This window comes from Pristiophorus japonicus, chromosome 11 (genome assembly GCF_044704955.1).
Source record: "Pristiophorus japonicus isolate sPriJap1 chromosome 11, sPriJap1.hap1, whole genome shotgun sequence".
NCBI classification, from domain to species: domain Eukaryota; kingdom Metazoa; phylum Chordata; class Chondrichthyes; family Pristiophoridae; genus Pristiophorus; species Pristiophorus japonicus.
Window position 1 is genome coordinate 18,036,913 of NC_091987.1, and position 16,506 is coordinate 18,053,418.

At 51.7% G+C, this 16,506-nt stretch overlaps 1 protein-coding gene across 1 annotated transcript in view; it reads right to left on the reverse strand.

Moving 5' to 3' along the window:
• The window catches only part of robo1 (roundabout, axon guidance receptor, homolog 1 (Drosophila)), an 809,035-nt gene that overhangs the window by 62,385 nt on the left and 730,144 nt on the right, over positions 1 to 16,506 (reverse strand). The window contains exons 13-17 of the mRNA XM_070892873.1: positions 12,355 to 12,521; positions 11,371 to 11,492; positions 10,122 to 10,356; positions 5,816 to 5,937; positions 917 to 1,088 (exon numbers count right to left, since the gene is read on the reverse strand). Of these exons, the coding sequence (XP_070748974.1) occupies positions 917 to 1,088; positions 5,816 to 5,937; positions 10,122 to 10,356; positions 11,371 to 11,492; positions 12,355 to 12,521 (818 nt within the window). The remainder of the gene's footprint in view (positions 1 to 916; positions 1,089 to 5,815; positions 5,938 to 10,121; positions 10,357 to 11,370; positions 11,493 to 12,354; positions 12,522 to 16,506) is intronic.

The following is a 16,506-nucleotide window of genomic DNA, read 5'->3' on the forward strand; positions in this document are numbered from 1 at the left end:
TCACTGACCAGGTCCCTCCATAAAGCTTGGACATACCCGAAACAGAGAGAGAGCGAGAGAGCGCGAGAGAGAGAGAGAGAGCGAAAAAGAGTCAGTGCCTGCGGAACCGTAACCCAGTATGAGTCAGTCCCGGCAGGAGATGGAAGGAGAGAGACTGAGCGAGATAGTAAGAAGGAAAGAGAGAGAAAGACAGAGGGAGAGCGCGACACCGAGACAGAGGGAGTGCGAGACAGGCAGACAGAGACAGAGAGAAAGATTGATCAAGATAGAGAGAGGGAAAGAGACAGAGAGTGAGACAGAGAGAGACTGAGGGAAATAGGAAGAGAGAGAGATAGATAGACTGAGATAGAGGAAGACAGAGAGAGTGAAAGACAGAGAGAGAGAAAGACAGAGAGAGAGAAAGACAGAGAGAGAGAAAGACAGAGAGACTGAGAAAGAGAGAGACAGATAAAGAGAGACAGAGAGAGTGCGACAGAACGAGAAAGAGAGCGAGACACAGAGGCAGAGAGAGCGAGGCAGAGAGCGAGACAGAGAGAGAGAGACAGAGAGTGAGACAGAGAGAGAGAGAGACAGAGAATCAGAGAGAGAGAGAGAGACAGAGAATCAGAGAGAGAGAGAGAGACAGAGAATCAGAGAGAGAGAGAGACAGAGAGCGAGATTCGCGGGGGGGCTCTTTACTCAGTCGGTCTGCCAGCTCGGGGACATTTCACGTCAGCGATGCTCCCAATACACATTGCCGCCTTGCCCCAGGGCTGAAGGTGGACGGGACGGGAACAATACACCGAGTGCGGCTCTCCGAGGTGCGGGGGATATCAGGAGACAGTCAGAGGCCGGAGCGACAAGCTGACAGCTCCCTGAGAGAGACCGGCCCCACAACCCGCCCGGATCCACAGGCCTGGACGGCACACACACTCACCCAGCTGGATGTACTGAGCCTCGCTCTTGGCGCCGTGACCTGCTCCGTTGCTGGCTGCCACCTCCACACGATACCTCACCCCGGGGGCGAGCGACGGGATCACCACGGAGAGTGTCGAGCCCAACACCGTACGGTTAATGTGGTAGCGGCTCTCATTGCCCAGGCACCAGACCTAGAGCGGCAAATGGGAAAAAGAGGCATCAGGGTGCCGGCTATTCAACTATGCAGTGCATCACCAACTCTGTATCCGCCGCCCCCCACCCATCGCCCCCCTGACACACACAGTTTCCAGCAACGAAGTGATGAGACATGGTAAACCCTGGCTCACTTCTTTGCTTCCACTCCCCCCAACATCCCCCTGGACCCCAACTTGCCCCTTCTCCAGCCCAGACACACTGATGGCAATCAGATGAGCAAGGGTCTGACTGGTACAGCAAGGGGTTGGTGGGCAGGAACAGGAATCATAGAATCATCGATTCTTACAGCACAGCAGGCCATTCGGCCCATCGTGCCTTTGCCGGCTCTTTGAAAGAGCGATCCCATCAGTCCCACTCCCCCTGCTCTTTCCCCATTGCCCTGCACATATATCCTTTTTGAAATGTTCCCTTCTGCAAGTTACTATTGAATCTGCTCCCACCGCCCTTTCAGGTAGCAGTAGATTCAATAGTAACTCCGAGGAGCCGAAATTCTCCCTGTCTGCTCTCTCAAAGCTCTTCATTATTTGGAACACCTCTGTTTAATCTCCCTTTAACCAGGAGTACTGGGCCATTTCCCCCACACCACCCCCCCCAGCCATCTCCACTCACCCCCTCCCCACTCACCCCCTCGCCCTCCCCACCCCCTCCCCACTCCCCCTCCCCGCTCACCCCATCTCCACTCACACCCTCCCCCTACCCACTCACCCCCTCGCCCTCCCCACTCCCTCCCCACTCCCCCTCCCCGCTCACCCCATCTCCACTCACACCCTCCCCCTACACACTCACCCCCTCGCCCTCCCCACTCCCCCTCCCCGCTCACCCCATCTCCACTCACACCCTCCCCCTACACACTCACCCCCTCGCCCTCCCCACTCCCCCTCCCCGCTCACCCCATCTCCACTCACACCCTCCCCCTACACACTCACCCCCTCGCCCTCCCCACTCCCCCTCCCCGCTCACCCCATCTCCACTCACACCCTCCCCCGACACACTCACCCCCTCGCCCTCCCCACTCCCCCTCCCTGCTCACCCCATCTCCACTCACACCCTCCCCCTACACACTCACCCCCTCGCTCTCCCCACTCCCCACTCCCCCCGCCCGGGTAATCGATTCTGAGGCCACCCCCGCTGCCAGCAAACCCTGAACCTGATCAGAACGTATTTCAGTATCTGCAATAATTAAACAGCAAGGGATTGAACAAAGCGGCGACTCACGCGTTCTGTTCAAAAAAAATCATCAAAGTGTAAGCTGCGGCCCCCTGGGGTGAGAGGAGAGCAGAGGGACACTGCTGGCACTGAGTTCAGGCACTGTGCAGACAGAGCGACAGCAAAGGTCCGTCAGTTAACACCTGCAACCCCAGCCTCCCCCAGCAGGTGGGGCCGGACCTCCATTGACGACACATCGGGACTTCACAACCTGACGCGTTCAGTCGCTTTATCAACCGGAGGTGAGAGAGCCAAGTCCCACAGGAAAGGACAGAACATCAGCAGGGCTGAGCCCAGCAGGGAGAGGACAGGCTGAATCAAGGCACAAATCCTGAAACGATGTTGCCAGGTTAGAAAAAATTTGGCAGAAAAAAAAATCAAAGAGCAAGTTACTAGTTAAATGGAGAAAGATTGCAAAGTGCCGCAGTACAGCGGGACCTGGTACTTGTGCATGAAACACAAAAGGATAGTGTGCAGGTACAGCAAGTGATCAGGAAGGCCAATGGTATCTTGGCCTTTATTGCAAAGGGGATGGAGTATAAAAGCAGGGAAGTCTTGCTACAGCTATACAGGGTATTGGTGAGGCCACACCTGGAATACTGCGTACAGTTATGGTTTCCACATTTACGAAAGGATATACTTGCTTTGGAGGCAGTTCAGAGAAAGTTCACTCGGTTGATTCCGGAGATGAGGGGGTTGACTTATAAGGAAAGGTTGAGTAGGTTGGGCCTCTACTCATTGGAATTCAGAAGAATGAGAGGTGATCTTATCGAAACGTATAAGATTATGAGGGGGCTTGACAAGGTGGATGCAGAGAGGATGTTTCCACTGATGGGGGAGACTAGAACTAGAGGGCATGATCTTAGAATAAGGGGCCGCCCATTTAAAACTGAGATGAAGAGAAATTTCTTCTCTCAGAGGGTTGTAAATCTGTGGAATCCGCTGCCTCAGAGAACTGTGAAAGCTGGGACATTGAATAAATTTAAGACAGAAATAGACAGTTTCTTGAACGATAAGGGAATAAGGGGTTATGAGGAACGGGCAGGGAACTGGACCTAAGTCCATGATCAGATCAGCCATGATCTTATTAAATGGCGGAGCAGGCTCGAGGGGCCATATGGCCTACTCCTGTTCCCATTTCATACATTATGTTTCTTATGTTTCTATATTATGTTAGGGGTCGGGCGTTAACTGCCTTCTCCTGAGCTCTGTCTGTTTTGTATTTAACAGGCTCGCTGTCCATTTACGATAAACAAATGGGGATCCTCCTGTGTTGAAATCGCCAACCCAGAAAAGGTGCAGTTTCAGCCTCCGCTGCGAATATTTTCAAGAAATCCCAACAGGGAATTCAGAAGAAACTTCTTGATTCTGAGGAGGATTGACAGGGTAGATGCTGGGAGAATGTTTCCCGTGGCTGGAGTGTCGAGACCCAGGGGTCACAGTCTCAGAATACGAACATGAGAATTAGGAGCAGGAGTTGGCCATTCGGCCCCTTGAGCCTGCTCCACCATTCAACAAGATCATGGCTGATCTCCGACCTCAACCCCACTTTCCCGCCCGATCCCCATATCCCTCGATTCCCTTAGTGTCCAAAAATCTATTGATCTCTGTCTTGAATATACTCAATGACTGAGCCTCCACAGCCCTCTGGGGCAGAGAACTCCAAAGATTCACCACCCTCTGAGTGAAGAAGTTTCTCCTCATCTCAGTCTTCAATGACCAACCCCTTATCCTGAGACTGTGACCCCTGGTTCTAGACTCCCCAGCCCCGGGGGAAACATCCTCCCTGCATCTACCCTGTCAAGCTCTGTAAGAATTTTGTATGTTTCAATGAGATCCCCTCTCATTCTTCTAAACTCTAGAGAATATCGGCCCAGTCTACTCAAGCTCTCCTCATGGGACAATCCCCCCATCCCAGGAATCAGTCTGGTGAACCTTCGCTGCACTCCCTCTATGGCAAGTATATCCTTTCTTAGGGAAGGAGACCAAATCTGCTCACAATGCTCCAGGTGCGGTCTCACCAAGGCCCTGTATAACTGTAGTAAGACATCCTTGCTCCTGTACCCAAATCCTCTTGCAATGAAGGTCAAACATACCATTTCCTCTATGGCAAGTATATCCTTCCTTAAATAAGGGGTCGGCCATTTCGGACTGAGATGAGGAGAAACTTCTTCACTCAGAGGGTGGTGAATCTTTGGAATTCCCTGCCTCAGAGGGCTGTGGAGGCTCAGTTGTTGAGTATATTCAAGGCTGAGATCGATATAATTTTGGACTCCAGAGGAATCAAGGGATATGGGGATCGAGCGGGAAAGTGGAGTTGAGGTCGAAGATCAGCCATGATCTCACTGAATGGTGGAGCAGGCTCGAGGGGCTCCTAATTCTTGTGTTCTTTAGTGGTGGGAATGTGGAAATCGCTCCCACAGGGAGGGGTTGAGGTGAATAGTATCGATACATTTAAGGGGAAGCTGGATAAACACATGAGGGAGAAAGGAATCGAAGGATATGGTGATGGGGTGAGATGAAGAGGGGTGGGAGGAGGCTGGTGTGGAGCATAAACACCGGCACGGAGCGGTGGGGCCCAATGGCCTGTTTCTGCGCCGTACACTTTGTGTAACTCGATGCAATATTACAAGCAGCCATTTCAAGGCTACAGCGATGTGGTTACACTGAGGTGGAGGTAGATATCATCATTTTTATCATCATCAACACCAACATCAACAACAATGATTTGCATTTATATAGCAACTTTAACATAGTAAGTCGTCCCAAGGCACTCCACAGCAGCGGTACCGGACAAACGAGCTGTGAGGAAAAATTGGATAGGCTGGGTTTGTTTTCTTTGGAACAGAGGAGGCTGAGGGGAGACCTGATTTGAGGTGTATAAAATTATGAAGGGCCTGGATAGAGTGGATAGGAAGGCCCTGTTTCCCTTGGCAGAGGGGTCAACAACCAGGGGGCATAGATTTAAAATAATTGGTGTGAGGTTCAGAGGGGATATGAGGCAAATTTCTTCACCCAGAGGGTGATGGGGGTCTGGAACTCACTGCCTGAAAGGGTGGTAGAGGCAGAAACCCTCACCACATTTAAAAAGTACTTGGATGTGCACTTGAAGTGCCGTAACCTACAGGGCTACGGACCCAGAGCTGGAAAGTGGGATTAGGCCGGATGGCTCTTGGTCGGCCGGCGCGGACACGATGGACCGAAATGGCCTCCTTCCGTGCTGTAAATTTCTATGATTCTATGAAAATATGACACCGAACCACATCAGGAGATATTAGGACAGGTGACCAAAAGCTTAGTCAAGGAGGTTTAAGGAGCATCCCTTAAAGGAGGCGAGAGAGGAGGAGCAGTTTAGGAAGGGAGTTCCAGAGCTTGGGGCCCAGGCAGTTGAAGGCATGGCCGCCAATGATGGAGCGATGGAACTCGGGGATGTTCAAGAGGCCAGAAGACCGAGGGAGGTGAAGAACGTGCTGTTGCCGGTGCGATGTGGCCTTACCTTATACTCCTGGAGGTCGCCATTTAGTGAGTCTTCAGGGGGCGGTTGCCAAGCAACCACGATGCCAGTTCCGTTCCCGTCATTCAGCGTTACCGTGACGCTTTGCGGTGGGGCACTGGGGGCTGTTCAGTCAGGGAGTAAAAATAAAACCAAGTGGCAGCATTAGCGTTTGACAACAGCATACCGATTGAAAGAAGGAATGGCTGACATTGTTATCTGTCGCACGCTGCACCATTACAATCTTTCTCCGAGTGTGAGCATTTTTCCTTTTAAAACATCTTCTAACTCACGCCCGCCGCCCTGTCCACCAACTCACTGCTGGAGATGGCGTCTGGCGAGCATGGCATTGAGTAAAGACAGCAATAGGAACAGGAGGAGGCCATTCAGCCCCTCGAGCCTGTTACACAGGAACAGGAGGAGGCCATTCAGCCCCTCGAGCCTGTTACACAGGAACAGGAGGAGGCCATTCAGCCCCTCGAGCCTGTTACACAGGAACAGGAGGAGGCCATTCAGCCCCTCGAGCCTGTTACACAGGAACAGGAGGAGGCCATTCAGCCCCTCGAGCCTGTTACACAGGAACAGGAGGAGACCATTCAGCCCCTCGAGCCTGTTACACAGGAACAGGAGGAGGCCATTCAGCCCCTCGAGCCTGTTACACAGGAACAGGAGGAGACCATTCAGCCCCTCGAGCCTATTACACAGGAACAGGAGGAAACCATTAAGCCCCTCGAGCCTGTTACACAGGAACAGGAGGAGGCCATTCAGCCCCTCGAGCCTGTTACACAGGAACAGGAGGAGGCCATTCAGCCCCTCGAGCCTGTTACACAGGAACAGGAGGAGGCCATTCAGCCCCTCGAGCCTGTTACACAGGAACAGGAGGAGGCTATTCAGCCCCTCGAGCCTGTTACACAGGAACAGGAGGAGGCCATTCAGCCCCTCGAGCCTGTTACACAGGAACAGGAGGAGGCCATTAAGCCCCTCGAGCCTATTACACAGGAACAGGAGGAAGCCATTAAGCCCCTCGAGCCTGTTACACAGGAACAGGAGGAGGCCATTCAGCCCCTCGAGACTGTTACACAGGAACAGGAGGAGACCATTCAGCCCCTCGAGCCTGTTACACAGAAACAGGAGGAGGCCATTCAGCCTCTCGAGCCTGTTACACAGGACCAGGAGGAGACCATTCAGCCCCTCGAGACTGTTACACAGGACCAGGAGGAGGCCATTCAGCCCCTCGAGACTGTTACACAGGAACAGGAGGAGACCATTCAGCCCCTCGAGCCTGTTCCACCATTCAATTAGATTAATACAACAAAGCTGTGACTCATGGATTCCATATTTGGAACATAAAAGACAGCATTCTGGGAATAATCTAGAACTTGCCTTAAACAGTTAACTCCCATCTATTCTGACTATAAAAGACAGTCTCAAGGAGATTCAGTAATTGAGGTCCGCAAAATAATGTTGCCTTTTTTCGTTGATATAAGCTGTCTGTGAGTTGCAAGTGGTGACGATATTTTTTCACTTTCTGCGATAAATGTACATTTGTGGTATTGGTTGATTTCTTTGCCTTCTAGAAGCCTGCAGCTCATCGCGCTAATGACCTTGTGGTAGCTAAGAGCATACGAACATAAGAAATTGGAGCAGGAATAGGCCATTCGGCCCCTCGAGACTGCTCCGCCATTTAATAAGGGAGTGAAGGGTTATGGGGAGTGGGCGGGGAAGTGGAGCTGAGTCCTTGATCAGATCAGCCATGATCTTATTGAATGGCTGATCTGATCTTGGCCTCAGCTCCACTTCCCTGCCCGCTCCCAATAACCCTCGATTCCCCAATCATTAAAAAATCTGTCTATCTCCGCCTTAAATATATTCAATGATCCAGCCTCCACAGCTCTCTGGGGCAGAGAATTCCACAGATTTACAACCCTCTGAGAGAAGAAATTCCTCCTCATCTCAGTTTTAAATTGGCTTGCCCCTTATTCTATGACTATGTCCCCTAGTTCTATTTTCCCCTATGAGTGGAAATATCCTCTCTGCATCCACCTTGTCGAGCCCCCTCATTATTGTATATGTTTTGATAAGATCACCTCTCATTCTTCTGAACTCCAATGAGTATAGGCCCAACCTACTCAACTTTTCTTCATAAGTCATTCTCCTCATCTCCGAAATCAACCTAGTGAACCTTCTCTGAACAGCCTCCAATGCAAGTATATCCTTTCTTAAATATGGAGACAAAACTGTACGCAGTACTCCAGGTGTGGCCTCACCAACACCCTGTACAGTTGTAACAGGACTTATCTGCTTTTGTACCCCATCCCCCTTGCTAAAGGATGCTGGCTCCAGGCTCTGGTGGGGGGGGGGGTGCATGATAGGGGGTCTTGGCGGGGGGGTATCGGCGGGGAACATGGGGGGGGGTATTGGCGGGGGTATTGGCCGGGGGTGTTGGAGTGGGTATTGGCGGGGGTATTGGTGGGGGTATTGGCGGAGAATATTGGCGGGCGGTGTTATCGGGAGGTATTGGTGGGGCGTATTGACGGGCGGTGTTGGTGGGGGGTATTGGTGGGGGTAATTGCGGGGCGTATTGGCAGGGGTATTGGTGGGGGGTGTTGACGGGGGTATTTGCGGGGCGTATTGGCAGGGGTATTGGTGGGGGGTGTTGACGGGGGTATTTGCGGGGCGTATTGGCAGGGGTATTGGTGGGGGGTATTGGCGGTGGGGCTTGGCGGAGGGCTGGTTGCGGCGGTTGGGGCCCCGGTGAGAGCGGGAGGACACGGCTGGCGGTTGCTGCGGCCAGGCGGAGGAGACAGAGTCGCGGCGCAGTGTGTCGGTCTCACCGAGGAAGCAAAGGGTGAGTTGAATGGCAGTACAGTGGGTATTCTCCCCGGGAGAGCCCGGTCCACGATCCCGCCCCTAGGCTGGACCCCGTCCCAAAGACACTCTGAGGCAATACAAAGGCCCGTTCAAACACTAACGGGAGGAGGAGGCTCCATGATTGTCCCCATCCTCAATGATGGTGGAGCCCAGCATGTGGGTTTTTAAAAAATACGTTCCTGGGATGTGGATGTTGCTGGCAAGTCCGACATTTATTGCCCGTCCCTAACTGCCCTTCAGAAGGTGGTGGTGAGCCACCTTCTTGAACCGCTGCAGTCCGTGTGGTGAAGGTGCTCCCACAGTGCTGTTAGGGAGGGAGTTCCAGGATTTGACCCGATGAAGGAATGGCCGATATATTTCCAAGTCAGGATGGTGTGTGACTGGGAGGGGAACGTGGAGGTGGGTGGTGTTCCCATGCGCCTGCTGCCCTCGTCCTTCTAGGTGGTAGAGGTTCCTGGTTTGGGAGGTGCTGCCGAAGAAGCCTTGGCGAGTAGCTGCAGTGCATCTTGTAGATGGTGCACACTGCAGCCACGGTGCGCCGGTGGTGGAGGGAGTGAATGTTGAAGGTGTGGATGGGATGCTGGGTGAGTGATATGCCTGTCTTGAGCAAGGATCGAACTCCGAGGGGTCAAAGTTGCCCTCTGTCCCAAACGGGGCACGTTTACCATTTTAAAATGTATTTCTCCGCCCCAATCTGCGGGGCGGAGAATAGAGCGATATTCAGCTCTCGAATGTTGTTTGTGTCGGTGCGGTGTTCCGAGCGGCTGCAGGGTCATCAGCGCCGCGCTGACGTGTCACAAGGCCCCTCCCCTTCAATTAAAGGGGAGGGCTGCTGCGAACTCTGCAGCCACTTCAATGGCAAACATTGGGCCACCAGGGAAGGTTCCGGCCAGGCCAGTGGCCCCAAGAGTGGGGGGGGGTGGGGGGGGCGGGTGTTGAGCTGCCTGTTGGCGGCCCAGCCGAACCCGTGGCCGCCATTGTTGGGCCGACTTCGGAGTTGGTCGACAATTCTAGTAAAATGGCGACCGCGGCAGTGCGCCTTCCCCTTTAAGGGCGGACACGCCGCCCAGCCACAGACGCTTCCCGCCAGGGAAAGCTGTCGGGGGCAGTGAGCGGCGGCCAAACTGTTCCCGCGGGGCAATTTCCCCACGCGCGGTGGAAAGGGTGTCGCTCTCGATCGGTAAGAGGTCGGCGGGCACCCGGCGGGGCGGGGTGGTCCCATGGACCGCTCCAAAAATAACGGGTAATTTTGGCCTCTGTACTCCGCCGACCCACAGACAGGAATGCCACCACTGAACCAAAGGCTCACTTCCGTCGGCTCTGGGGTGCGACCCCCCAAATGGAAAAACTGACAAATAACCGGCAGGAAGCGGAAATGGAACCAACTCGCTGGAGGAACTGACAAAGTTTAACAGCACTGCCATATTTAGCTCTTTACCTTCTTCCAAGGTTTTGGCGTACTTGACATCGCTGTCCGCACCCTGAAACTCGTTAAAGAACGGCCGCACTTTGATGTCGTAGCCCAGGCCTTTCTGTAGTTTCGGCACCACGGCACTGCGATCGGTCGCTGACCTCACCTCAAACACTGACCAGTCGAACTCGGGCCTGTTGCCCGGCGAAGACGGCCTGTACAGTATCCTGTATCCCTGGATGTACTGTGACTGCTGATCCACCTGCCCAGGAAAGATGAGTTGTTAATGATTGGTGTTCTCTACCCCAGAGAGCTCGGTTGTTCAAGGCCGAGGGCGATAGATTTTTGGACTCGAGGAGGAATCCAGGGATATGGGGATCGGGCGGGAGACTGGAGTAGATGCACAAGGTCAGCCACGATCTTATTGAATGGCGGAGCAGGCTTGAGGGGCCGAATGGCCGACTCCTGCTCCTATTTCTTATGCTCTTATGGGGGAGCTGTCAAGGGGGTAAGTGGGCGGAGCAGCAAATGGGGGTCACACAGCGATTTACAGAACACTCGGACACTGGACTGGGGGAGGGGGATGGACTGGGGGAGGGGGGCATGGACTGGGGGAGTGGGATGTGGGACTGGGGGAGAGGAGTGTGGGACTGGGGGAGGGGGATGGACTGGGGGAGGGGGGCATGGACTGGGGGAGGGGGATGTGGGACTGGGGGAGAGGCGTGTGGCTCTGGGGGAGGGGGATGCGGGACTCTGGGGAGTTGGAGGTCTCAACCTTCCTTGACATCATTGAGTCTTGCAGGGCTATGATTCCACAGGCTGGGTTTCCCTTGGACATCAGCTGAGTGGTGATGGGAGCCCTGGGCAGGGAGTCAGATCATCCCACTCTCAATTACCCCACACCGAGTAATCGCACTCAACGGATATAGAGGTTTCTGGAGTGCAGAGAATTGTGGGTACTGCAGCCGCCATTATTGACCGATTGCAATATTAACCGACCAATGGCGGAACACGAGATTGGTGCGGTTACGTGAGGGAGATCATGTGATGAACCTCGGGCTGATTTTTTATTCCCCTTCCCCCCGAACTCAAGGGTGCTGAGGCCAACTCGATGAACCCAGGTACCAAGCATGCAGAGATCTGCTGCCTCAGTACATGTGAGAGAATTGATGCTGGGCCTCGTGGTGTCCCTTGGTGCCACACTGGATCTTACATCAGTTGAGTTTCGGACATGTGTTAAAAAGCGGTGGTGCAAAATCGATGGATTGTTACTTACGGTCCAGTGAATCTGGATAGACGACGAGGAGAGGATGATGGGATTGTGGAGAAGGACAACCACGTCCCCAAGCTCACGCTGTACCTGTCTATGGTCCACACCTTGGCCTGTGGGCAGCACGTCTGCAACAATTAACCAGTCACGCGTTAGCTCCCAGTCATCACACAACACAGCTCAATACAAACCTTCCCACTCCACTATTTTAACCTTAATTTCCACGCATCAATAGCACATAGATGGAATATTCAAGATGCAAATACTTCCAGCGTAGGTGAGCACAGATTAATTACAAAGTAAAGCTCCCTCTACACTGTCCCATCAAACACTCTCAGGGCAGGTACAGCACGGGTTAGATACAGAGTAAAGCTCCCTCTACACTGTCCCATCAAATACTCTCAGGGCAGGTACAGCACGGGGTTAGATACAGAGCAAAGCTTCCTCTACACTGTCCCATCAAATACTCTCAGGGCAGGTACAGCACGGGGTTAGATACAGAGTAAAGCTCCCTCTACACTGTCCCATCAAACACTCCCAGGGCAGGTACAGCACGGGGTTAGATACAGAGCAAAGCTCCCTCTACACTGTCCCATCAAACACTCCCAGGGCAGGTACAGCACGGGGTTAGATACAGAGCAAAGCTCCCTCTACACTGTCCCATCAAACACTCCCAGAGTAGGTACAGCACGGGTTAGATACAGAGTAAAGCTACCTCTACACTGTCCCATCAAACACTCCCAGGGCAGGTACAGCACGGGTTAGATACAGAGTAAAGCTCCCTCTACACTGTCCCATCAAACACTCCCAGGGCAGGTACAGCACGGGTTAGATACAGAGTAAAGCTCCCTCTACACTGTCCCATCAAACACTCCCAGGGCAGGTACAGCACGGGTTAGATACAGAGTAAAGCTCCCTCTACACTGTCCCATCAAACACTCCCAGGGAGAGGTACCAATATTCTTTTTTCCCGGGTAGATTGAGGCTCACCTTGTGTTTTTACCGGGTCGGATTTTGGGCTGGGGTCACTGAGTCCGTAAGCATTGACTGCCCGGATAAGGAAGAGGTAGATGGCATTGGATCTCAGGTTTTTGACGGAGTAGGTTTCGGTCTTCACCCGCTCAGCCACTGTTTGCCAGCTGCTGCCAGTTGCATGGCTGTAAATAACGTCACAAGAATCGTCAAGAGGAAAAACCACACCGACACAAGTCAAGATCAAAGCATGCGGAAACACTCTGCTGCAGTCTCTCTTGGTTTCCCATTCATCTTCAAAAAACAGTTATTGGCTGCCTGAACCATATAGAAAGGCTCCGTTGCTGGCATGTACTGAGTTAGCATGACTCAGCCGCTGCAATAGTAAGTGCCTTCAGTAGCCGAGTGTTTTGTAAGAGAAAAAATCAACATAAGAACATAAGAAATAGGAGCAGGACTCGGCCATACGGCCCCTCAAGCCTGCTCCGCCATTCAATAAGATCATGGCTGATCTGATCTTGGCCACAAATCCACTTTCCTGCCCGCTCACTGCTCCGGTTCTGGGAGAGATGGGACCAGTACAAACCAGACGGTCTGCACCTGGGCAGGACCGGAACCAATGTCCTCGGGGGAATGTTTGTGAGTGCTGTTGGGGAGGGGTTAAACTAATATGGCAGGGGGATGGGAACCTATGCAGGGAGACAGAGGGAAGTAGAATGGGGGCAGAAGCAAAAGATAGAAAGAGGAAAAGTAAAAGTGGAGGGCAGAGAAACCCAAGGCACAAAGCAAAAAGGGCCACATTACAGTAAAATTCTAAAGCGGCAAAGCCTGAAGGCTCTGTGCCTCAATGCAAGGAGTATTCGGAATAAGATGGACGAATTAACTGCGCAGATAGCAGGTAAGAATGTGATGGAATTGGCATCACGGAGACATTGTTCCAGGGTGACCAAGGCTGGGAACTCAACATCCAGGGATATTCAACATTCAGGAAGGACAGAAAGGAAAAGGAGGTGGGGTGGTGTTGCTGGTTAAAGAGGAAATTAATGCAATAGTAAGGAAGGACATTAGCTTGGATGATGTGAAATCGGTATGGGTGGAGCTACGGAATACCAAAGGGCAGAAAATGCTAGTGGGAGTTGTGTACAGATCACCAAACAGTAGTAGTGAGGTTGGGGACAGCATCAAACAAGAAATTAGGGATGCGTGCAATAAAGGTACAGCAGTTATCATAGGTGACTTTAATCTACATATAGACTGGGCTAACCAAACTGGTAGCAATGCGGTGGAGGAGGATTTCCTGGAGTGTATTCGGGATGGTTTCTGAGACCAGTATGTCGAGGAACCAATTAGAGGGCTGGCCATCCAAGACTGGGTGATGTGTAATGAGAAATGACTAATTTACAATCTTGTTGTGCGAGGCCCCTTGGGGAAGAGTGACCATAATATGGTAGAATTCTTTATTAAGATGACAAGTGACACAGTTAATTCAGAGACTAGGGTCCTGAACTTAAGGAAAGGTAACTTCGATGGTATGAGATGTAAATTGGCTAGAATAGACTGGTGAGTGACACTTAAAGGGTTGATGGTGGATAGGCAATGGCAAATATTTAAAGATCACATGGATGAACTTCAAAAATTGTACATCCCTGTCTGGAGTAAAAATAAAACGGGGAAGGTGGCTCAACCGTGGCTAACAAGGGAAATTAAGGATAGTGTTAAATCCAAGGAAGAGGCATATAAATTGGCCAGAAAAAGCAGCAAACCTGAGGACTAGGAGAATTTTGTAAACAGCAGAGGAGGACAAAGGGTTTAATTAGGAGGGGGAAAATAGAGTATGAGAGGAAGCTTGCTGGGAACATAAAAACTGACTGCAAAAGCTTCTATAGATATGTGAAGAGAAAAAGATTAGTGAAAACAAACGTAGGTCCCTTGCAGTCAGATTCAGGTGAATTTATAATGGGGAACAAAGAAATGGCGGACCAGTTAAACAAATACTTTGGTTCCGTCTTCACGAAGGAAGACACGAATAACCTTCCGGAAATACTAGGGGACCGAGGGTCTAGTCAGAAGGAGGAACTAAAGGAAATCCTTATTAGGCGGAAAATTGTGTTAGGGAAATTGATGGGATTGAAGGCCAATAAAGCCCCGGGGCCTGATAGTCTGCATCCCAGAGTACTTAAGGAAGTAGCCCTAGAAATAGTGGATGCATCGGTGATAATTTTCCAACAGTCTATCGACTCTGGATCGGTTCCTATGGTAGCTAATGTAACACCACTTTTTAAGAAAGGAGGGAGAGAGAAAACGGGTAATTATAGATCGGTTAGCCTGGCATCAGTAGTGGGGAAAATGTTGGAATCAATTATTAAAGATGAAATAGCAGCACATTTGGAAAGCAGTGACAGGATCGGTCCAAGTCAGCATGGATTTATGAAAGGGAAATCATGCTTGACAAATCTCCTAGAATTTTTTGAGGATGTAACTGGTAGAGTGGAGAACCAGTGGATGTGGTGTATTTGGACTTTCAAAAGGCTTCTGACAAGGCCCCACACAAGAGATTGGTGTGCAAAATTAAAGCACAAGGTATTAGGGGTATTGAACTGACGTGGATAGAGAACTGGTTGGCAGACAGGAAGCAGAGAGTTGGGATAGGCGGGTCCTTTTCAGAATGGCAGGCAGTGACTAGTGGGGTGCCGCAGGGTTCAGTGCTGGGACCCCAGCTATCTACAATATACATTAACGATTTGGATGATGGAATTGAGTGTAATATCTCCAAGTCTGCAGATGACACTAAGCTGGGAGGCGGTGTGAGCTGTGAGGGGGACACTACGAGGCTGTAGGGTGACTTGGACAGGTTAGGTGAGTGGGCAAACACGTGGCAGATGCAGTATAATGTGGATAAATGAGAGGTTATCCACTTTGGTGGCAAAAACATGAAGGCAGAATATTATCTGAATGGCAGCAGATTAGGAAAGGGGGAGGTGCAACGAGACCTGAGTGTCATGGTGCATCAGTCATTGAAAGTTGGCATGCAGGTACAGCAGGCGGTAAAGAAGGCAAATGGTAAGTTGGCCTTCGTAGCTAGGGGATCTGAGTATAGGAGCAGGGAGGTCTTACTGCAGTTGTACAGGGCCTTAGTGAGGCCTCACCTGGAATATTGTGTTCAGTTTTGGTCTCCTAATCTGAGGAAGGACATTCTTGCTATTAAGGGAGTGCAGCGAAGGTTCACCAGACTGATTCCTGGGAAGGCAGGACTGACATATGAGGAGAGACTGGATCGACTGGGCCTGTATTCACTGGAGTTTAGAAGAATGAGAGGGGATCTCATAGAAACGTATAAAATGCTGATGGGACTGGACAGGTTAGATGCAGGAAGAATGTTCCCGATGTTGGGAAAGTCCAGAACCAGGGGACACAGTCTAAGGATAAGGGGTAAGCCATTTAGAACTGAGATGAGGAGAAACTTCTTCACTCAGAGAGTTGTTAACCTGTGGAATTCCCTGCCGCAGAGAATTGTTGACGTCAGTTCATTGGATATATTCAAGAGGGAGTTAGATGTGGCCCTTACGGCTAAGGGGATCAAGGGGTATGGAGAGAAAGCAGGAAAGGGGTACTGAGGTGAATGATCAGCCATGATCTTATTGAATGGTGGTGCAGGCTCGAAGGGCCAAATGGCCTACTCCTGCACCTATTTTCTATGTTTCTATAACCCTTGACGCCCTTGCTCCCGCTCGCTATCCAGTGACACCAGGACGTGTGTGAGTCTGTGTATGTCTGTGTGTGTGTGGACAAAGGATTCCCAATTCTGCTTGGATTCAGGGAGCTTTCATCACTCCTGCCTGCTGCCGCCCCGCTCCCACTCAACCGCCATTGGTCACCTGATAGATCAACCAGTCAGTAATGGCGGCTACCATACCCAATGCTCTGCGCTCCAGAAATCACCCTATCCATCGCATGGGTCCTCCCAGAGCGCACACAGGCCAAGGCCCCCCCACTGCATCCTGGGCCCAGTGCGAAGCGAGACAGGGAAGGAGCAATCCCGTTATTTATTTTCCCCCCCGTGTTGCTCGCAGCTATTTCCGGTCGACCTCCAGGACAATCCAGGAGGGTGGGCAACCTTCCACTGTGGACATCAGGTGAGATTGGGAAAATGGTCCCCTCACCCCCTCCTAC